This window comes from Porites lutea, chromosome 1, assembly GCF_958299795.1.
Source record: "Porites lutea chromosome 1, jaPorLute2.1, whole genome shotgun sequence".
Classification (NCBI taxonomy): Eukaryota; Metazoa; Cnidaria; class Anthozoa; order Scleractinia; family Poritidae; genus Porites; species Porites lutea.
This window is the reverse complement of record NC_133201.1, coordinates 44,849,724-44,873,038: the sequence shown is the minus strand read 5'-3', so window position 1 is coordinate 44,873,038 and position 23,315 is coordinate 44,849,724. Positions and strand designations below refer to the sequence as shown.

The 23,315-nt window shown below is 38.4% G+C and overlaps 1 protein-coding gene across 1 annotated transcript; it reads right to left on the bottom strand.

The window, feature by feature from the left end:
• Positions 1-10,802: 10,802 nt before the first annotated feature.
• On the bottom strand, positions 10,803-22,411 carry LOC140938889 (peroxiredoxin-4-like). The gene is made up of 7 exons (XM_073388418.1): positions 22,191-22,411; positions 17,792-17,872; positions 16,723-16,759; positions 15,447-15,563; positions 13,690-13,812; positions 11,564-11,624; positions 10,803-11,161 (listed from the first exon to the last, which is right to left on the bottom strand). The coding sequence occupies exons 1-7, from the start codon at positions 22,357-22,359 to the stop codon at positions 10,982-10,984; spliced, it is 768 nt and encodes a 255-aa protein (XP_073244519.1). The 5' UTR covers positions 22,360-22,411; the 3' UTR covers positions 10,803-10,981.
• Between the last annotated feature and the right edge of the window lie 904 nt (positions 22,412-23,315).

Below are 23,315 nucleotides of genomic sequence, written 5' to 3'. Positions count from 1 at the left end.
CCCCAGTGAAATGAACCAGTCTCACCGTGACTCAGCCTTAAATCAACAGCCGCTGTTTCGAACATATGAGCCTGCGCTCACTAGGGCTTGTCACGCAATCGTGAGATCCGGAGATTTCAGGCGATTCAGTTTTTCCATTCCTTTAAGAAAGTCTGTTCAGCTGATTTGGATATACGGTACTTTGTAGTGGGTTGCTCTCCCATCACGTCCAATTTTATAGTTGAAATGGAACAGATTTCCACAGGGGTGGTTTCTGTTAATGGTAAGGCCCGGATGTACCCCAGGTTTTGCTATAAAATAGTCCACTTAGTGGCAAAATAATTTGAAAGACTTCAACTTAGAAACGCAAATTAATAACAACATAAGAACCTCCGTAAGAAAAGAGTGTTCTTTATAGGAGCCAAGTGATGGGCTCCTGAGATCAAAAATTGGAATTACGAGCCCGATTACATTGGAATTGTACTCCACTCAGTCCTATTGCCAGTTAATTGTGTCAATAACAAAATAAGAGAATCTCAGTATTGGAATTAATGTAATCTAATGTTCTTATCACATCAGCTCACAGCTTCCAAAGCAACAGTTTTGGTGATATCGAAATTCACCACTTTTCACATTGCCCTTACCCATAATTTACTTGTTTACCATCCCCCCTCCCCACCACCACCACCCTAAAAAAACAACAACAACAACAACAACAACGAAAAACAAAAAAAACAGAAGCATTGATCTCGCCTTCTTTGGAGACAATTGTACCCTGGGTGCCAGGGACTTTTCTAGCGCGCCGGTTTCCGTTTTTTCTTCGGCCAACACCGAAAATTCCCGCCGCACGCAAGAAAAACCTCTGGTACCTAGGCCAAGACAATTGTTACACCCAGGAGAAATTCAAAACAATTATTGTGCAAATTTTTGGAGGCAAACGAGGTGCATTCTCTCTTGGTATTATATTATGGGCAATGAACTCAACCTCGTCCAAGGGATTTTAACGGCCCCTCCAATTTTCTAAGGGAAAAGCCCTGGAAACGAAGTTGTGTGAAAGTACATTGTGAATATGGCGGTCCCACTGCATGAACCTTTTTAAAATAATTTTTTTTACATCTTAATAATAAAAGTCATTGGGCTAGTCAATTTCGGCATTTTTCTTTTTAAGCTGAGACAGCGTGCTCACAGAATATTTTTTTCATCACTTATTTTGATTGGATATCAGAGGCTATGTCGCTGAACTTCATACAGTGTTGCATGTTGTAGCATTTCCTACACGATTTTCATTGGCTGTTTGACTGACCAATTTGACCTATCCGATTATAGATTCACTGTTCACGTGACCTATGGTATCCAATGTCTGTGTTCTTTTGTCATTTTATGTGGACGTCAGTTTAGCAATGTTCGACAATCCTCAGTTGATAAACCAACTTTAATGACACAAAACTTGTTTCATATATGTCAGGTAAAATCCGTTCTCGCTATAAACCAGTATTCAACATTTTTGTTTCAGAATTTTCTTTGTTTCTTAGCCCTGATTATTCAACCTACAGCAGCTTACGCGCTTATGTAGTTAAGAATAGTTACAATGTAACATGGATAACTCTTATGACCTCATATTTTTCGGAACAGAAAATAACTGCTTTTGCGTAGTACCCTGGACAAGCAAGATATTAGACGAAATGGAGAACCGATCCATATCGAAAATATCTCGATGGCCCACATTCATTATTAAATCTTCGACTTAAAATAAATAGATAAATATCGATATGTTAGATGTCAGCTTGGTATGTCAGTAACGTTTTCACATGACGTCATGTCCGCCAAGTTGCTGTTCCAAAACGGTTGTGACTAGAATGGATACCCCAAAGTAAGAATGTCATCTTCACTCAAAATGCATTATAGGAGTCTTATAATAACTTAAAGCAGTAAATAAGAGAAGAAAGAAAACAGAAGAAAACAGTAGTGGGTATGTAAGACTTGAACCTGCGTCATTTGATGTACAATCCATATTCGTATCCACCACACCATCAAGGGCTAACTGTCGACATAGTTAATTTTAACGTACTTTACATAGCACTGATCATTACATTATTGAAAGCTAACCGTTTTTAACGCAGTGCTTAACTCTAATCACTGTACTTCGGTGCTAAACCCTGTATTTAAAACTCTTTTCCTTGCACAAGAGTCTCCCTACTCTGATTTCCCATAGCGTTGTGTAATAAACCTGATTTTGAGGTACCGTAAAATTCCGAAAATAAGGCCCGGGGCTTGTATTTTCGAAGGCCCTTTTAGAGGGGCTTATTTTTGGAGGGGCTTATCTACGGAGGGATATTTACGTTTCAAAATCGATTGGGCTAGCCTTATAGTTGGAAGTAAATTAACCGTTTTAGCTTTGTTTTACTTCGTATTTGAGGGCAATTTTCCAAGTACAAGTCCCCGGGGTGCTTATATTTGGAGGGGCGATTTAACGGAGGGTTTTTTGCGTTACCGGTTTGGGGGGCTTATATTTGGAGGGGCTTATTCATGGATGGGCTTATTTTCGGAATTTTACGGTATCCATTCTAGTCAAAACCGTTCCAAAACAATAAAACGGCGGCCATGTTGGTGTTCCAAACCAATCCTGTAAGAGTTGAACCTTTTTCTTATGTAAGAACGGTTTTTTTTGCAGTAAATTTGCATTGCTGCTGGCCACGTGAGTGAAAACGTTTTTTGGGGGGGTGGAGATTGGGGTTTCTTTAATGTACTCGATCGATCAATACGCCGAACGCCCACATTCCTTTCAACAAGGAACCATCAGTATGCGACCAGGAAAAAGAAACCAACAAAAAGCGTTTGATGCGTCACTGCTAGTATTATAATAACGTCAAACACTAATCCATCTGTAAACATCGCAAAAAACAAGAATGAAATATAAAAAGAAATCTTCTGCTTACCTTGCAGTTGAGAATCAGGGGATAGGACTCCCCATATCTGGCAAAGTTTTCATCATCAGATTTTTGGTTACTGTTAAGTGTCGGCAACTTTCAGCTTACAAAATGAATGCACTTTCTTATTCTAGCTCAGGTGTTAAAACAGATACTATCGGGAACTCATTTTCACAGCAAGCGGCCACAAGCTCAGATTCTTATGTGGTGATCAGCAATGATCAAACCGTTCAAGGTTGGTACTGAAATTCTTACATTTTCTTAAAATTTTGACGTTGATGTTTTCTCCGGACATGTATAGTACTTGTTAGTGTTTTGCCTTATACATTGGTCTATAACCGTGTAACTAATTGTGTAGATAATTCCGGTGTGTAATCTTAGTTTCATACGAAGTATACTATAAAAAACGCAGAGGCATGTATGTACGTACAGGCTATTCATTTTCTCAGAAGTATACTTAACTACAACTGTTTAAACTTCAAACGCCATGTTTTTACCAAGCTTTCAAAATGTATACAGCTCATATTGTTACATGCTCACAGTCTCGCGGGAAACTTAAACTTCGCGAAAATGGAAGAGACAGATGGAACCGATGACTTAAAAACTGTTTTTTATAGGTTTGAAATCAGATGTATCGTTATAATCTTACAATCATGGTGCGAATTTGAAAGTACCAGTAAACAATCATTTTTAGCTGTTTGCGTTTAAACATAACCACTTTCTTTAAAGTTCGGCCAGGCAAATAATAGCCCAGTCGTAGCTGAGTACGACAAAAAGAGCATTAGAAAGAAGGTATAAAATTTCGCGTATTCATTAAATATACTCAATAATTTTTTTGCTCTGGCCTTTAAATTTCCTATATTTAGGCGTAGCGAAAATCGCGAAAAAAAGGTCCCTCAAATTTAGTGACGGTAAGGTATGTAAATTTCACCAGGGAAGGTGATCGATGGCGATGCTCATGTCGCTCGGCAAACCCTGACGGACGCAGTTGATATACATGACAACACGTTTCGGATGCAGGATGGTGCGGACGCCACTGTCGATCAAACACAGGGTAAGTCTATATAACAGAGGTTATCTTCTCTCGGGTAATCATAATCACTATTTTAATTTTGTTAAAGTTGCCATTTGGTATTTGCTCATTTTATAGAAATTTTTATGTAGACTCAGTTAATACCATGCATTATGGCTTACGCTCCCTTAAATTCACTGGTCCTCGCCTTTGGAACTCCTTGCCCACAAGTATAACTAATTCAAATTCTCTTAGAATATTTCGTAAAACCCTTAAGAACTCTATCTTCAATTGTTATTCTAATTAATTATCTGCCTTAGCGCATGAAGAAATACTTTTTATATATATATAAAATTTATTCTTAATTCTGTCTGTAACCGTATTTTATTGCAGGGGTGATCCAGTAGATTAGCCTTTGCTATTTGTATGATCCAAACTCGCTCTCTGTTTTGTTGTTACATTTTTCTTTTATTCCTTAGCTGTACTGTGTTTAGTTGCCTATGTAAATTTGATCTTTATGTCATGTAGAACTGAGCTGAGTTTAATAAATCCTCTTGTCTTGTCTTTTTTCTCACAAATAAAATTACTTTGGACCAAGGTTATCCTGGGTTGTGGAGTGGCACGTAAAAAAATAGATTTTACCGCGGATTAGAGCGGTTCATCTCGGAACTAAAAAAAATGACAAACGGCCTTGTAACACCCCCACGTGACAACCACGTCATTCCTTAGTGTGATTGGACAATTTTTCTTGGAGGGCAAAACAAACTTCATAATGGTCGTGTAGTTCGCTCAGATACAGATACATCTACATTTATTTCGTATTATCAGACCCTAATCAGGCCTCGACGAATAACAACCTCACATCATAAGAAAGCCGAATCCAAAAATTGTTTTTTTCATGATTTATTATTTAATCATCACAGGAGCCCATGACCACATGAGCATATGACTGAACCATGGTCATAGGATCCTGATCAAAATAATAATTCATACTTTAAGCTACTTTACAAACATGCTTTCACCAATCAATTTTAGTTCCCTTCTTCAATTGTCTGTTCCTCGTCTCTTTCTTGTTCCCAAAAGGTGTGAAATTGTCCGCTTTTTTCTCATGCTCCACTAAAACAATTGAGCTAAAGCAGCCTCATCCCCAGTGCTTCTCGGGTTGGCGCCCCTTCTCTGTTGATAGCATGTACTATTGACGTCATTTTACTGGATATCGCATTGTCTTTAAAACTTGATCAGCGTTAACTGGTTATGAAGAATTAGCCGGGGGATTTGAGTCAATCAGAAGCAGAGAAATATTTTTTAATGAATAATTATTTGAATTAAATCAAAATATCTTCTTTGATAGTACAATTTGGTAAATTATTCTTGAACGCCCCTAATGTGACAGGCTGACGCATTAGTAACCGGCCTCTTTTTGTCGATATATAGGTAGCACATTTTCCTTTTCACGTCAGACAACTACAGACGAACCAGTCAGTCGTCGACGAAGAACACGTTTTAATGAATACCAACTCCGCCAACTGGAGAGAGCTTTTAACGAGTCGCATTATCTTTTGCCCAAAAAGCGTCGAATACTATCACAAAGACTTGGGATACCAGATGAAGTTGTAAAGGTGTGTATCACAATTTACATGCACTCAACCAAATATACTAACAATCTCGGTTTGTCACTTTAAAGAAATTTGGAAGTTTATCCATTGTTGTTGTTGGTCCCTTTCTTTTTATCCCCTATCCCCTCTCTATTTTCCCTCCCCTTTCGACGCCTGTCACGCAACACGAAGGCTATAATGCGTTTTTTCCCAAAACACACCGCGGCAACAACGAACACCCTCGCCAACAAGTTTAAGTTTGATTACATTCAACTGCCGCATCAATCGCAGGGCCATCGAATGATCGATTTAATGTTTAATTCGATTCATGACTGATGGCGGGAAGACTTCCTTCCGTAGAAGTAGGAGGTGAGTGAAGGTTGCTTGAGTAGCTTACATGACGACGGCTATAACTTCTACCAAGACAGAATAACGGACAGAGAGGGAAACGCCCAGTCTAGCCTTTGGAAGATGTGAATTTCACTTAAGTTATTTTTTAGTTGATTAAAAGCTAGAAATTAATCAACAGATGGCTACAAGAGAGGTCCGCAAACTTTTATTCAGTGTTGTCAAGAGAGAATTCAACAGTCGCCTTTACAAAACTTTTACAACATGATATTCTGCATTGTTTGCTTTGACGAGGCAGTCGCGCGTGGACTTGATGAGGTTTCAAACAATCGATAAAAATGTGCGACCAACGCCCCGAGATTCACTCTCTGACTTATTATTCTCTCTTGCATCTACACAAAATCTGGCATAGACAACGGCATAATCGATTCACGACTGACCTGCGAGGATCATTTTGAACATTTTCTCTAGGGTTACTTACTAAATGTTTTTTTGTTGTGGGGAACCTGTTCTTAATACTCCTTCTCATTTTCCGTTATACCGTACGCGTTTAAACGCAAGAGCTCTGGTCCTTGGATCAGGATGCTAGCGCTGTACTGGTTAGATCTTGGGTCAGCTGGGGCCGGTTACAGCAGAGGACGTAAATAACTATATTTTAGTATAGTTTTATAAAAGACTTTATTTTTTATAGCTTAATAAAAAATAAAACAAAACAAGCGCTGATAAACATTGTGAACTTTCGCAGTTGTATATCAAGTTGACGTTTCGTACGCCGGTAGTATGAAAATTTATGTTAACTAGCATACGAAACGTCAAGTTGATATAACACTTTGAAAGTTCACAATAGGGCCATTTATACGAGGAAAAATCAGACGCGTCTTAAATAAGACGCGAACTTTCCGTATAAACGGCACATTTCGTCTAAAATAAGACGCGACTTAGGGCCCTTAACACCTGTTCTTAGATAAGCCGCGTCTTAGCTAAGACGAGAAAAACTTCGTATAAACGACCTTCGCGTCTTACATAAGACGCGAACGCATGGTACGCATGCGTTAATTTTTGGCGGGAAAATTTTCGCGCCTTTTTGGTTGCCGTTGGTACCGGCCGGTACGGGCAACATTCACATGAAAACGAGTCAAGAACAGAAATAAGACGCGACCCATTTATACGAGCTGTTCTCGTCTTAGATAAGACATGCTCGTATAAATGGTACAGTTCGCGTCTTATTTTTCCTCGTATAAATGGCCCTAATGTCTATCATCGCTCTTTGTGTTCAATTCTTACTTTCGTTTTGTTTAGTTGTCCTCGAAGTAGTCCGTCAAGCCCTTTGATGACTCTTCACAGTATTATTAATCATGTAACCAAGAAAAGCTTCAGAGTCCTTAAAAAATGTTCTTGTTACAGTGAAAGTTAAAATTCCATTCTAGAATTGGTTCAAGAATCGACGAGTAAGATGGAGAAAGGAGAATCATCCACAACAGGGACACCAAGATTTTCAAGATTACCAGAGACCGGCTGTTCCTTGTTTGTACCACTGTGGGTACACGTGTTCACATCCCGTTTTCATGCCGATGAGTGATCCCCAGATGTTGAGTAATACGTATCGCGGCATGCCTTATTAAAGGGGCTATGACACGCCACTGGATATCTTTTTAGAAGTCTAAAAATTGTCTCACATCAATTGAATTTCAAAAATAATGATCCAGTTTTGTTATTTAAGACTATAATTAGGCATTGAAACTGTTTCCTAACGCCTCTTGCAACGGATGGCAAAGATAAACACGGATTGAAATTTAAACCTTTTCAAGTTTTAAAGCAATGCCTCCCCAAATATCACCAAAAAAGTTGTCATGGTTAGGGCTTCCTGATGAAATTTGTATGATACTACAGAAGCACTTTGTGTATGGGTAAAGGAACTAAAAATGACTTCACCACAAAATTCAGGAGCACCCAACGACGATTTTCTGCCAAATGCATTGAAAACACTTTTTTAGACTATCCAGAGTACTTTTAGACCTTTACAAATGCATTCTAAGCATTATATCTGTTCGGTCATCCTAGGGGAACTTAAGTCATTTCGAAATTGCAAGGGCTTCGGTATTATTTTCCCGAAAATGTTAACTGCAATTTGGCGCATTACGAAAGTGAAAAGAATTTTGATTCCTCTCTCCATCATATTTTTGAATCCGAAAATTTTAGGTTTCCTTATTCCAGTACGAAAAATAGCCTTGCCTGAAGTGTGAAATGTGAAACATTAAACTTCAGAAAATCGTAGGGACTTTTTTAGACAAGCTTCGAAGGCTGTACACGAATGGAACGGTCATCTCGAAATTGTTAGCTGTCCTCAAGTGATAGAAAATTCTAGGCAATATTTACTTCTCCGAACAGATATTTGACAGAAAACTGTCGTCGGGTGCCCCTGAAAATTGACCTTAAACAACAATATCCTCGTCACCTAGCCCCTTTAAAACGACGGCGTTACATAAGAATTTTAAGTGTTTTTAAAAACATGTAAGATGAAGTTTTTGGATTTTGCGTTTTGATTTTGATCCGTAGAGATATATCTCCGACTTACACAAATTTATACCCTTCAGTGATATTTACAGTAATTCAACCAACAATAAAAGTTGAAAGTATAGAAGTTTGCTGCTCAAACAAAAATCACAAAAACTAATTGAGTCCCAGTAGAAATTTTAGGCCCAGTTCAAACGTTGATCTTTTCATGTACCGAACTTAATACCTAATAAAAAGTTTGACGATTGATTCAGACGTCGAACTTAATTTGTCGGGCTCAATTCATTTTCACGACGTTCAATGCTCTAAAACGCTTACAAGTGAAAATAAATTTTACAAATTTATGGATTAGGTTCGGCATATGAGAACTGAAGTTCGTCGTTTGTGACGAAGTCGCTCCACAGTCGAAATTCCCATGTGGGCTGCTCGATCTTAATTCATGAGTCGACCCAAATTAGACATTTGAACTGGGCCTTAGTCATCTCGAACGAAATAAGGTCTAGGCCAAACGTCGAACTTTTCATGAAACGAACCAAACTGTAATTTGTTTCGACCTAAATTAAGTTAAGGTGACTCGACCCAGTTTTTTTGGGGGGGTACCATCCTACTTTGAAGCTCTCTGGTATCCCCACCTTTACTTTTATCGTAAGTCTAACACATAGAATGGATAACATATAGATCAATCTACAATATAACGTAACATTTTTGGCGATCGGAGTAAATGCCACGTGGTTATAATGCCACGCCCCTTTGAGGTCTGAGTCGAAAATCTGCTGTTGCCGGCATTTTTTCGTGAAAATCTCTCGGCTACACATAGTGCACATTCGTGCCTTGCGCTGAACAGAGTTTCACCAAAATCGCAAAGACCCAATTCGAGAAATTCAGCGGTTTCCAAATTTAGCTCATAATTTATGCGAAAATGATAAGCAAACGGAACAGGATTATATCTAATAAAATATGAGATTGATCTCTTTATTTTTGGCATTGTTATAACAGATGGGTCCTTGCAAGTCAGCAAAACGCTTTAGGGCCTTGTAAATGCGCGCGATGTCGAGCAAAGCAAACATATAGAAATTATAGTTTTCGCTATTTGTTGACGTTTGTCAGCGTTTAAGAGTCCTTCTCACGAAAAAAGCATTTTCTTAAAAATTCGTAGTTTTTTTTTCCTTCAAATTTTTTCAGGGCCACAATTGATTAAGTAACTACCCGGACACTGAATTTCATTGTCATTGAAAAAGTGTGACATTATCTTCTATAAGCCCAAACTTGAGTAAACATTGAAGATTTTTAGCGTTTTGGCTGAGTTTGTGCTTTGGGAGTTGTCTATTGTTTCTAGTCTGTCATTATACAGCATTCTTGTTCAGCACGCGTGCAATGACCACGCTTGGATAACTTACTTCAGATCAGTAATAAATTTTCTCCCAAACGAAGCTAAATATACATTATCACACAAATTCTTAATTTATTAGCTTAGTTCGTTGCATGTGAAGATCGACGTTCGTCCCGCAGACGATCTTCAGACGTTCTATCCGTCTGAAGCAGACGGTTAGAACGTGCTGGACGATCCAAACTCATTCGGGCGAACTTAACTGAACCAGACGTGGAACTTTTCATGAACTTTAATTTTCTGTAAAGCTTGGTTCATCACCCTCCCCGCTCTTTTACTTGCGCCACTTTTCTCGCGATCTTTGACTCTCGTTCCTCGTTCTTTTCTCCTAAACCGCACAGAAACGCTTGCTACGCAGGCTAGGTTCATCTTATGAAAAGTTCGACGTTTGGCCTTGACCTAAATTTGTTCCCGCGAAACACACAACAGCGCCAATCACAGGCAGCGCAGACTCACAGAAAGTACATTTCGAAATTTAAAAAAAAACTCGTTAAAATGGTTACAAAGTGGAAAAGACACGATCATAAAATAACGTAAGTTTGCAAATGAGTTTAATTTACGGCTGGCCAATGGAGGGTTGTTTGCTATTTACAAAACGGTTGCAAAGTAAAAGGAACAAGACTTTTCGGGTCGTTCCGGTGGAAAATTTCTGTCAGCACCGGAACATCTAAAAAAGGTGTGCTGCTCCAAACGGAAATTCGAGTAAAATTCTTTGAAGGCAATCTTTAGTACCAGTTTCAGGCTTTCGGAGCCGTTTTTCAGAAATGATTTGCGCAAGTGGTAAACGCGATTCCGGTGCGAAATTTACCAGTCTCGAATTTTGCTAACCATTTCCGAGGGCACCCGGTGACCGAATGTTTTCAAGTTTGTCAGAAGTGTTATAAATGGTTTTCTCCATGATTTAGAAACCTGTTTGGCTAAATTTAGAGCTGTCCTAAAAACTCTTTATAAGTTCGAGGACATTAAGTGCCAAGCCGGGTACAGACTGTGTTAATGTTTTTATTACATCACTGTAAGCAGCTCTTTACGAGAACAAAGAAATACAATAAAGAGGTACTTGCCTTAAATACAGAGGACGTTATTCTAACTTTTTTCTTTTTTTTTGAAAAAACACTTCAAGACGGGACTCGCTTATAAACTGTGCGCACTAACGGAGCCACAAGTCTATTCATTCAATAAAATTTTTTAACTTCAACTAATATTTTTTCTGTAGCAAGTATTATTCCTTTTCCTTTTCGCCCTTTTCCGCTTGTTTGGCGAAGTACTTCTTCTTTTCTGTTGGGTCTGGAATGATTGTCTCTTTACCAGGCTTCCAGCCAGCCGGGCATACCTCACCGTGTTTGTCAGTATACTGGAAGGCCTGGACCAAACGTAGAGTTTCATCGACAGATCGACCGACCTAGACAATAAAAACCGTTTACGAAAGATAAATCTGCTGATGAAAAAAGTGTTGAATAACATTCAACTACAAAAAACTTGTATAGCGTAATAATCAGTAACGCGGAAAAGGTGTGCTATGTAAATGTACTGTAAATCATTTGTCAGATTCAAAGCAAGATGTGAATAGCAATAACTGTTCACTGTGGATTTATGGAAGCCTGCATTACGGGCGGTTATGTTCGTCCAACGCGCAAATGAGTGGCGAAGCCGCAAGGAGAATGGGGCGAGAAAAAAAATCGAGGTTTTCTTTTTGTCGTTCGCGCGCGTTTTGACAGCTTTTTTTCGGCCCTCGCCAAACAAACAGACAGCTACACAAGCGAGGTTTATGGTTTGAACAACATTTGATTTTATCTTGGCTTACCGGAAGGTCGTTCATGGTAATTTGACGAAGAGTTCCTCTGTCATCAATGATAAACAAACCTCTGAAGTAATAAAAAGAACAACATAAAAAACAGTAGTTAGAATAGGACAATATACCATTTCTGACGTGCCCTAAACCTGGGCTTCAAAACTAGATCACGAGTGGTCCCCCATTTTTCCTCAGGGATACTAGAGCCAGCGAAACGCGAGCGTGCGTGAAAATCACCCCACGCGAGAAGGGCGAGACGAGGGACTACTCGTAGTCTACTTCAAAACGAGGGTAATCATAACTCATTTCTACGGGAAAGATTTTGCACTTGGCCTCATAATTAAAGAAAAGACAGTGGTCCAAGTCAAACTTTTTTCAAAGGCGCCCTTTGCCAGCCTAAATTTTCATGCATAAAACGGTCGCCAGACAGTAAATATTGGTGGCCAGAAAAGACAAAAAAGACACATGGTGCAATATTCAGCGCTGCCAAACTTACAATCGAATGCTTAGAGAGTGCGTGCAACATCACAAGACTTTATTCCCAGACACAAGGGTGAAAGAGGCAAATTATATAGAAAATGGAGCGTAAGTTATATTTCATTCAAATGCTCAGAAATAGACATAGGGAGATAAACTGGGTTTCATTAAGTCACTTTGAATAATATACTGAATTGCAGAACTTTACAAATCTAAAAATATAATAAGCTAAAATATGATACATGTACGTAACATGTACAAGTAAACTGCAAGTCATGAATATATATCGCCATAGAGCTACTCTTGTTGATAAAAGTGTCCGCGAATCCCTTTGTTTTGGTTTTGTGTAGGTCGACAACTGAATCTTCTGTCCCCTTAAATAATTAATTGGCTTGCTGCACGTCTTTGGTAAAAAAATCAAGAATGTTGTTGGATGGGTTGTTAACAACTGATTGGAAAAGCCGAATGGCTATTTTCTCGTGATGGGCTCTCATCTAGTCGATACCAGCGAGACTTAAAGCATCACCGAGTGTAAGAAACCCAACGGAAGATACACGAGAGGGCTCTCTTTTGAACACCTCCAAGTTCGACTTGCAGGTACTTGGGTAACGCATAGTGGAAAATTGGCCCGCGTGCATGATTTACGGATGATCTAATACACGCGCAGTAGTACGCTACGAGATATTAGAGAGATTAAGACCCACGTTTACCGCAAACGGCAAACGTCAGAATGAAGTTGAGAATTTCTCAGAATAGAAAATGAAAAGATAAAAACAGTTCCGAACGATTCCTATGGTTAAAACTGGCATAAAACTACTTATTTCTGTGTAGAAGCAAAAAAGAGTACACGGAAAATAAGGGGAAAACTTGGTCACGCGGTACAAATTCACGTCTGCCTTTTGGCGTAAAAGTGAATCTTAATCTCTCTAATCAGAAGGAGCCTGCGCAAGTTTCAGTTGGACAAAAAAGTAGTGTTTTCCAGATGCTTTCTTCATCTCCCTTTAACTTAAGGAAGACCATAAACACTAACTATTAAAAATGCGGCGCCTTCGCCACGTTACTGCCGATCACAGGTCATCAAATGGGCGACTTTTACTGCAATTATTATTTTAGTCACCATTTCTTTTTTCTCCTCGCCATGGTGACAAAAACGGTTGCAGCTTGGAGAGCCGCAAGGTAGCAAGGTTTGGGATCACCGAACTGGCAAACTGAAATATTTCATGAGCAAAGAAAGATATTTCCATGTCACCGATAAAGGCAGTATTAAAATTAACAATATCTGTGATGTTTCAGTTCCGGCAACTTCAGTTAGTTTCTAAAGTTGTTGTTCTTGAGGTTATCAAAACGTTAGAAACAGTAACAGAGGGGCTAGACCACGAGGCTGTCAGAGTAAGGAATTAATGTAACATTCTTTCTTTTCTGCTACATCGGTAAAAGTGCTTTGTGAAGACATTTAGAATGCTGATTTGGCAAATCTTTGCTGGTATTTTAAAAACAACCGCAAGGAATGTCTTTCACCTCATCTAGTGACAGGCCGTCTTAATTAAACTACAATTATCAGATTGTACTGAAAGTAGCTGAGTATTATTCCACAATGTAACACGTGTCACTGGCAGAACAATCCGTTCACAACTTAACCGTGTACATGTAGATGGCCTTACCTCAGTGTATGACCTTCATTTTCCAGAAGCACTCCATAGTCTTTAGCAATCTGATGGTTTAAATCTGATAACAAGGGATACTGAAGCCTTCCTAGACCACCCTCTCTCCTTGGAGTGTTTATCCTAAAAGGACAGTAGGAACAAAATAAAAACAATTATAGTTATTGTACATTGTAGCTCTCCAATGTCCAAAATACAAATTCTCCAAACTGATCTCTATACATTTTCATAAAGAATGTGTTGAGAGGATTTGATAAGAGATCAAGGCACTTTCTCTTTGGTGATCATTATTAATTCTCATAACCTAATCTCTTGACAATGTATGGATATTGTTAGGAGAAAATTGATGTTGGTCACCATGGGGACTTGTCATACTTTTTGCTATCTGTTTGAAAAGTTAAAATGTGTCCTCACATCAATTGAATTCTAAAACTAATTGCTCAGTTTTGTAATTTAGGACTTTATTTAGACATTGAAACTGTTTCCTTTCATCTGTTGCCATGGATGGCAAAGATGGACATGAATTAAAACTTGAAAAAGCTGGGCTAATGGTTTCAAGTTTACATAATTTTAAATGCCATGCCTACAAAACTCTTCAAAAAAGTACTATGGTTAGTGCTCCCTGATGGAATTCGTTTGATAACTTCTTCATAATTCTACAGGAGCATTTTGTGTATGGCTAAAGGCAAAAAGTCATGACTTCAGCAGCGTTTCAAACTAACACAAAAATATCCTCATGACGTAGCCCCTTCAAAAATCTGGACACCCAATATAATAAATGTACATGTATGGACACATTTTTCAATTAATTTCTTTAAAATGTCACTACCTAATTAATTTGACACTTGGACACCTGGAAACCTTAGGCTAATGCCCTACACCTAGTGTAGTTTGCTTTGAGTCCCCCCATAGTTCAGTGACTGACAGTCCTTTTTTGGATTTAATTGCTCCTTCCTTCTTTACACCTCACAGGGGCAGATCTAGGGGGAGGGTGCAGGGGGTGCGCACCCCCCCTGAGATGGCCTGCGGTTTTCTAATACAACTTGTATTCTGCCAAAAAAAACTATGTGGTTTATTGGTGTTGAAGTAGAGCAAGAGACGAGTGCACCCCCTCCTAAAAAAAATCCTGGACCGCCCCTGCCTCAGGTTGAAATGGATTGTGTCAAGGATTCCTAGTTCATTTCGTCTATCGATGCCAATTAGGGATGGACCATTAGAAAAGTTATTGGGGAGGGGGGAATTTTCGAGCCACAGGAAATTTTTTTTGTCATCAAATTCTTGGTATGAATTTTTTTTTAGGCCATAGCATGAATATTTCTTAGGATTAATTGGCATGCAAGAATATTTTTTTCATTATTTTAATTTTCCCTTTCGCGAATATTTTTTTGTACTTCGCCCGCCCCTGATAAGTTTTCTAATGGTCTGAAATTATTTTTGAATGGGAAAATCACTGCTTTGAGTCAAGCAAATATGTTTCCCAGACACAATATCAAACATTACAAATGTACAAAACTGACCTTTGGAAAACTGGAAGGCTAACAAGTTTTCAAAAATCTCAATATTTATTGCAATCTGTTTCAATCTTCCTCTAGTTTGTATATACATACTTCCTTGTCTATTCATTATCTCATTGATAACTTCTTTTAACATTCTGAATGGTTATTTTGATGTTTCACTCAATTTGGTGGCAGTTTCCACTGTTCAAATTTTGATGAATTTCGGGACACAGCTCCTTTAAGTTAAGCTAAGATACATACCAAGCTAAATGGGTAAAAACTGAATCTACTGAGCAACCAACAACCTCTGTGTTGATTGCACGGAACTCTTCAATTCTGTCACTGAAGGCTATGATCTCTGTTGGGCAGACAAATGTACTGGAAACAAACAAAAGCTAAAGGTCATCATATCATTATGAGTGAAATGAACCATCAATTTTTCTTAAATTTAAAGAACGGGAGCATTACTTTACAATTTCAGTAAGTTTAGTTACGGAAAACATTATGGAAGATTACCAACATTTCAAATTGCAGTGCATACAGGTTGCAAATTAAGGTAGTTTTACAGCTTGGGTAAGCTGCTGCTATTTGCAGATTTCACTTTGTCAGATCAGCTGAAAAGCAGCCTTCAGTCCCACAAATTTATTGGGAATTTTCAATTTGACATGTGATACTTAAGTAAATTGGATTCCCCATAAGACTTAACTTGGCCATCGGGCAAGTTAAGAACAGAATTCACCAGCCTGATTGCAAGATCCACCAGTCCTAGCTAAAATACACTGTACACTGTATTGTACATGATGTTCGATGCATGCCGACAAAACAATATTGTTTAAAATAATAAAGCACAAGTCCTATTAGTTTTTTTTATATAATAATTGTGCCCCGTGCTTTAGTCTTAACTGCAGTTGGTGATAAGTTACTACTAACCAAATCTGCACTTAAAAAGTAATATCTTGAAATATGATGGGAGTGCAAAGAAATTTCAATCAGAAAGATTTGCATGAGACAGGGAAGTGTGGGATCCTTACAGACATGTACCAATTTCTGCGAGTGGCTTAAAAATTATTATTTATTATAACTGTTAATTACAGTCAACTCTCTCTATGAGGGAAATCATTGGGAAAGGCACAATGTCTCTATCTTAACCCTTTATGCCCCAAGATCCACATACAAATTCTCAAGACTGATCTCCATACATTTCTTTTAAGAATAGTTGAGAGGATTTGGTTTCAGATCAAAGCATTCTCCCTTTGGGTTTAGTAATTCTCATAAACTTTACTCTTGATGATCTGCCGATGTTGTTAGGAGAAAATTGATGTTGGTCACTCTTGAGACCTAAAGGGTTAATTTGGAGAGGTGTCTGCCTTGTAAAATGTCAAAAAAAAAAAAAAAAAACAGCTAGAAAACAGAAGGACAGTAGGTAGAGAGGAGTCCACCTAAAAGAGGTCTCTGTTATCAGAGCGTTGAATGTATTATTATTATTATTATTTACTAAGATCATTATTATTACATTTGCAACAACCAAGACACTTACAAGTCGAGTGGATAGAAGAAGAACACTAGGTATTTGCCTGTGTAAATAAATGAAGTAAACGAAAAATAAAGTACATGTACTGCACTGTGCACAGTGGTTGTTTGCTTAGCCCTCTATATTACCCTAATATGATGCACATCAAATTTCTCCTTCCAACAGTATTAATTAAACAACCAACAAGGTCACAAGAATTACCAAATGCTATTTGTTTACCCATGCAGGGCAAGGTGAAAAAGTTTAAAAAAATTGCTGGTCCTTTGGGCAACGTGTGGCTGAAGTTTACCAACTCAGAGTAGTCATGCAGGCCTACCAACCTCCTTTCTTGCTAACAGTTACTTTGTCACTTTTTCCAAGGAAATGTCGCTTGCATTGTGTCAGCAATTTTTAAATGTACAATAATCATTATTTTTCTTTACATTGGGGCATTAACTAGAAATTTGTGATGATGTGCTGCCTCTGAACAGGCCAACTTTAAATGCCATACAAATAAATTATGTTGGAAAAGGGATACCATACCAGCAACCCATAAAAATAAAGTCATACCAGTTAAAAGTATACATAGATTATGTGATAGTTATACTGTAGCTCGTGAGGTAACTAAATGTTCTAAGAGGGATTCTCTTGAAAAGTTCTGATGCAATGGAATTTACTTTCATTTGAGACCAATAAATTAATATTTCTAAACATACAATGTAGGCTCCCATGGGTTCATATACAGTTGTCCAAAGGGGCTGCTTAACCCTTTCAATCATAGACAACATTACTGCGGGAAAATTAGTCACTCCAACTCCAACTGTGGATGATATCCTGTGGTGTTACCATTTGCATAGAACTGTTTATTTTTTATTACTTTACAAAATGATATTTGCAATTTTAAAAGAATTTTACCACTTTTAATTCTAATTTAATTTAATTTAATTTAATTCTAATTTTAATTTTCACTATAGTGAAAGGGTTGAGGGAAGCTTTTTTTTGCATATAAATTTGGGAAGCATACAGTGTCCATGAATATTTGGAGGAGCTTATTAATGGAGGCGCTTATTTCCGAAATTCTGTGTTTATATCTCACCTTTAAAATCTGAAAGCTTTAGTTCTTTGAATTCTCCCTTAACCACAGCTGTTCCTTCCCAGTGAGGAGCGGGCTTTGAGACTAAAAAAGAAAAAGTTCAACCACCTGTTACACACTTCCTTTACCATAATTTTTTTTAACAGAATCACTTTTTGAATGATAGGATTTCATTCCTTTGAAGAGGGGGTAAATGGGGGGTCCTATGCACTTATCACAGACTATAAAAAGTAAAAATAATTCATTGCAGTGATTAAAATCCGTGTTGATGGATAGTACTAAAACGGAATGCCATTTAACCTTCCCTTGTCTGATTTACTATCCCAAAAAGAGGTAAAAGGGAAACTTAGAAGAAATTTGACTTGGCTTTGACCGTTCTTTTCTAGGAAGTGTAACTGCTCGCTGAAAACTCATTTCATCTTTATTGTTGTTGTTGTTTAATGCATAAGCTTTGCTCCCTTCTGCAGACTTTTCTTACAGAGTTTTATTTCAATCGGGGATTGTAGACCATGCTTTCTGGACTCAGATCTCAAATCAGTGTACTAAGAGATGAAACTTAAAGGGATGAATGCTTACTTTTTATGAGTATTTGAAATTATTCGTTCTTTACTTCCAAGAAAACCCATGGGATCTACATAATTCATTACTCCCTCTAATTTAAAAACTTGCTCATTCACTGTCGGCCGTTGCACCCGAGATTACCATGAAAACCCCATGCCTGTTAGCTCCAAGAAAAAAAGAGCTGAATTAGGATTGATTGAAAAATACTGACATCACGGAAATTGTTTCCCAGCTGGGGATCACAAGTACTCTTTTCTCAGCGGGTGAAACAAGAGCCAAAAAAGGGTCTTCTCTGGTAGGCTAAGTCATTTAGTACATGTATATAAGGGAATGTCTTTAAGTCCTTTAGGACTATTATAAACAAGTTCATCTGAAGGCCCACTGGCCTCAGTGTAAAATTTTTCTTCCGCTACAACTAAGTAACATATATTTTCATGAAAAAATTAGTTGAAAATCACGAATATCAGATAAAAGATTTTAAAGTTCACCTATCACGACAAGCAAACCATTCACAGTTCACGAATTTCAATTTTGTGTTTTCACCTTTCACGAAACTTAAAAACACTTCATCCGGTATCTATGGTCGTCCGAACGTTTCAAAATTCGCTAAACTTAAATTCGTTGTCGCTATCTTGAATTCGTTGTCGCTAACTTGAAGTCGTTGTCGCTAAATTCAAATTCATTGTCGCTAACTTGAAATCGTTGTCGCTAAATTTTATTTCGTTCTCGCTAACTTAAAGTCGTTGTCGCCAACTTGAAGTTGTTGTCGCTAACATTAAATTTTTCGTTGTCGCTAACATGAAGTCGTTGTCGCTAACTATCAAGGCGCTAAACTTAATTCGTTGTCGCTAACTATGAAGTCGTTGTCGCTAAAATTAAGTGAACTCGGTATCGCTAACTATACTAGGGCGCTAAAATTTACTAAGGGAGTGGAGAGAAGGGATTTATTTGAAATATCATAGGTGTTGACAAGCCTGACTCACGCTTTCCACCCACGTGTTTTAGCCTTTAAATCTCAGAGTTTAGCTTTTACGAGTATATCTTTCAGAGACCTTCCTCGTTTGTATGATATAATTGGAGGTTCTTTGTAGATCTGTCTAAGAAGAGGTTGTTTCTCTACCAGTTGTCAGTGTTTCATAAGAATGTTTTTGAGGCTGGGAACTGATGGTTGATACTGCGTGACAAAGGGCAAAATGGTTTTTTCTCTTGATGGTTTTTGTGGGAGTGCTTCTTTCCTGTTCTCAAAGTGTATTTCAGAGAGAGTTAGAGTTATTAAGTTTCGTGGATAACCTCTCTCTCTAAGGTGCTTCTGGAATTCTTCTAGTCGGTTTTGAAAGTTTTCTTTTGAGGAATTTGTTCTGAGTAACCGGAGGGCTTCGCCTTTTATAAAGCCCTTCTTGACCCCTAATTGGTGGCAAGACGTGAAATGTGTATATTGGAAAGTTTCAGTGGGTTTAAAATGCGTTTGTATGTCGAGAATTGACGTACTGTTAAACCGTATGCCTTTGTACACAATTGTATCCAGAAATGTGACTTTTTCCTCAGAGATTTCTGCTGTGAATTTAATAGTGGCGTGGCGATTATTTGCTTGTTCAATGAAGTGTGTTATTTGTTCTCTTCCGGTACCCCAGAGAGAGAAGATGTCGTCTATATATCTTTTCCAACAGATAGGCTTTATTACGCTCTTTTTAAATAACTCTGTTTCTACTTTCGCCATGAAGAAGTATATAGAGAAAAGAAATCAGAGCCGAAAACGCCGCTACAGTGAAACACTGTCAGAAGAAAGAATAATAGAACAATCAGAGGAGGCTCTAAAAGCCATGAATAGGCATTCCCAAAGAGGAACATGCCCAAAGACATTACAATACAAAGCACGAGCACGCATAAGGGCAGATGAAGCCTTTAAAACATTCTTAAAAATCGGGCAGTAAAAAGCGTAAAGAACGCAAAACCTCAAAAACACAAGCTTATAAAAGAACACAACTAGAAAGAAACAGGGGGTACATAAAGAACTTATCCAGTCAAAACATCACAGACCATGAAATAAATTTACTCTCTAAAGGGTTAAAATTCATACCTACACCATTAACAAAAGAACAACATATCAGGCGTCAACTTCTTCAGGATTTTGAGCAATTTGCGAGAAGAATGCGCCTGAAATATATCTTTCATGGGCAAAATAACAAACCACATCCTTATCACGTAAAATCAAACTGGATACCACAAGTTCAACCCTCGGTTGCACTCGAAAGTTATCTTGAAGAGGTTAAATTACAACTGGCAGAAATTAAACTGTCACAGCCAAGAAACAATCTGTCATCAAAAGAACGAGAAGCACTACAATCTTTAAAAAGAAACAAAGATCTTAATGTGAAAAAAGCAGACAAAGGTTCCTGTGTCGTTATTATGGACACAGAAAAGAAAATAAACGAAGGTCAAACGCTACTTGACAACTCGAAACACTATAGACCTTTAGATGAACCGATGGTTAAGGAAACTCAATATAAAGTGAAACAACTAATACAAGAACTACATGAAAATAACAACATTGATGACATTACAAAAAAATGGCTGTCACAAACACCGAGCCCGCCTAGAATTCCCATATTCTACACCCTAACTAAAATTCACAAGCCTACACCAGTAGGTAGGCCAATAATATCAGGCTGTGACGGACCAACAGAAAGAATCTCTGCATTTCTTGATAGGCTGTTGCAACCTATAGCACAAAGACAGGCTTCTTATCTTACAGACTCTACAGACTTCATTAATTTCATAGAAAGCACAGAAGTCCCAAAGCACGCGATCATTGTTTCAATGGACGTGACAAGTCTATATACTGCCGGTTGCTAATTTTAGCGCCTTGATAGTTAGCGACAACGACTTCATGTTAGCGACAACGAAAAATTTAATGTTAGCGACAACAACTTCAAGTTGGCGACAACGAGTTTAATTTTAGCGACAACGACTTTAAGTTAGCGAGAACGAAATAAAATTTAGCGACAATGATTTCAAGTTAGCGACAACGAATTTGAATTTGGCGACAACGACTTCAAGTTAGCGACAACGAATTTGAATTTAGCGACAACGAATTCAAGATAGCGACAACGAATTTAAGTTTAGCGAATTTTGAAACGTTCGGACGACCATAGGTATCACACAAAAACCTCCTTCACCCCTTCTTTGAATGTGTCCCGTGACTTGCGAGGCACGAAATGTAACGCAACGACTCGCCGTACCGTACACGATTTCTCGAACAGTTATCTTTTTTTGATTTTCGTTCGCCTTTATCGATGTCCATGACCTTTCAGGCGACTACACGCCAAATTAAGTCAATCTAATCAACTTCAACACCAAAACCGAAGCATTTTCCCCGACAAAAGCTAACGACGACAAAGAGATTTGTTGTTCCAACTCTACGGACGTATAAATATTCCTCGTTTGCGTTCCGTCTCACTGGTTCCCACACAAAAGCGAACATCGGTGGTCGGCTTAAACCTTTGACAGTTAAGTACTCATGAAATAAACAAGCAATGTCGGCTTTGATATCTTTGTCTTTGCAACTTCCTCTAACCAAAGACATAAATTCAGCAAAATCCGCAAAGAATATCGATTAAAATATTAACAAAAAGCTGGACTTTCAAAGGCCACGCGAATCACGCAAATCTCAATAAAAAAATTTGCAATTCAATCCAAGGCTCTATCATCGCTTCATTGCAACCCCCCAAAAATCAAGAATACGGAAATTTATTTTTTCAAAATGTTTTTCGGAGTCCATGCAAACACATGGAATTGATAATCACTGAACGGTGAAAGCGCGACATTGTGATTTGTGACTTACTTTGCGCTTTACTCCAGTGCACAGCGTGTTCAGAAATCGTTGTCTTCTCCGGATAAACTTGGCCATTAGCATAACGTCTACAAGTTTCTTCATCGTCTTCTACCTTGGTGGCGAAAATACCAGCGGGTAAAAAAGCCAAGACAACGAAAAACACAACTCCACAAGCCATTTTCCCAACAGAGGAAAATTTTACAGAGGAAATCAATCGCGTTCAGCGCCTGCGCGTTACTCTGTATTCCCAGACGTGGACCAATCAGATTTCTTTTACGATCCAGAAGGAAAAAGTGCCGCGAAGAATGACCCGCGAAGAATTTTTCAAAACTAAGGGACCGTTCATTTTTTATGAGAGAGGGGGGGCTGGTGGGATTTGGGGGGGGGGGCCACTCGAAAAAAATTGGCTTGAAAGGGGGGGCCAACCGAAAAAAATTAAGGAAAAGGGGGGGGGGCTCGGACGAAAAAATTAGATTAAAAATAGGATAAGAGATGTTTACAAATCGAAGAAAAATTGTGCTCTTTTATTTATAAAAAATATGCTAAAACAGTTCCAGGGTAACAAGAAAACTTCTCAACAGCTTTTATATTTTATAAGGACATCTCCTATAGGGAGATGCCCGAAACCATTTCCTGATCATGCCTGCCTTCTACAGTACCACTACCTTCCTTATCAGCAGACCCCAAATGAGGGGCGTGATCCAGACGATTGGCAACCAAGAGTCCAGTTGAAAAAGGCACATGCCAGTGGTAGCGTAGTTTTGTCTGACCCAGAGAGCGTAGCTAGATTTGGAGACAAATTCATTGTGAAACCAAAGTTTGTGGTTGACTATCTCCAGCATCTTGAGGTCATAGAGTTTAAAAAAAAGAAGAGACTGGCGGAAAGGGCAAGGGAAAGTAGGGAGGCAAGAGAAAAGTCCTATGATGATTATCATTGGGCTACTTTGTGCGAAGATGGCGCCAAGCTAAAAAAGCTCCGTGTGCCAGAATTGAACAAATACTTACAACATCATGGGCTATTAAAACAGCATCAGAAGAGCAGCAAGAATGACAAAGTGAAGACAATTATGGGACACTTCCTGCAGATGAATACTCTCAGAACAGGTCAAGCCGAAGTGAGAGGCAGCAATGAAT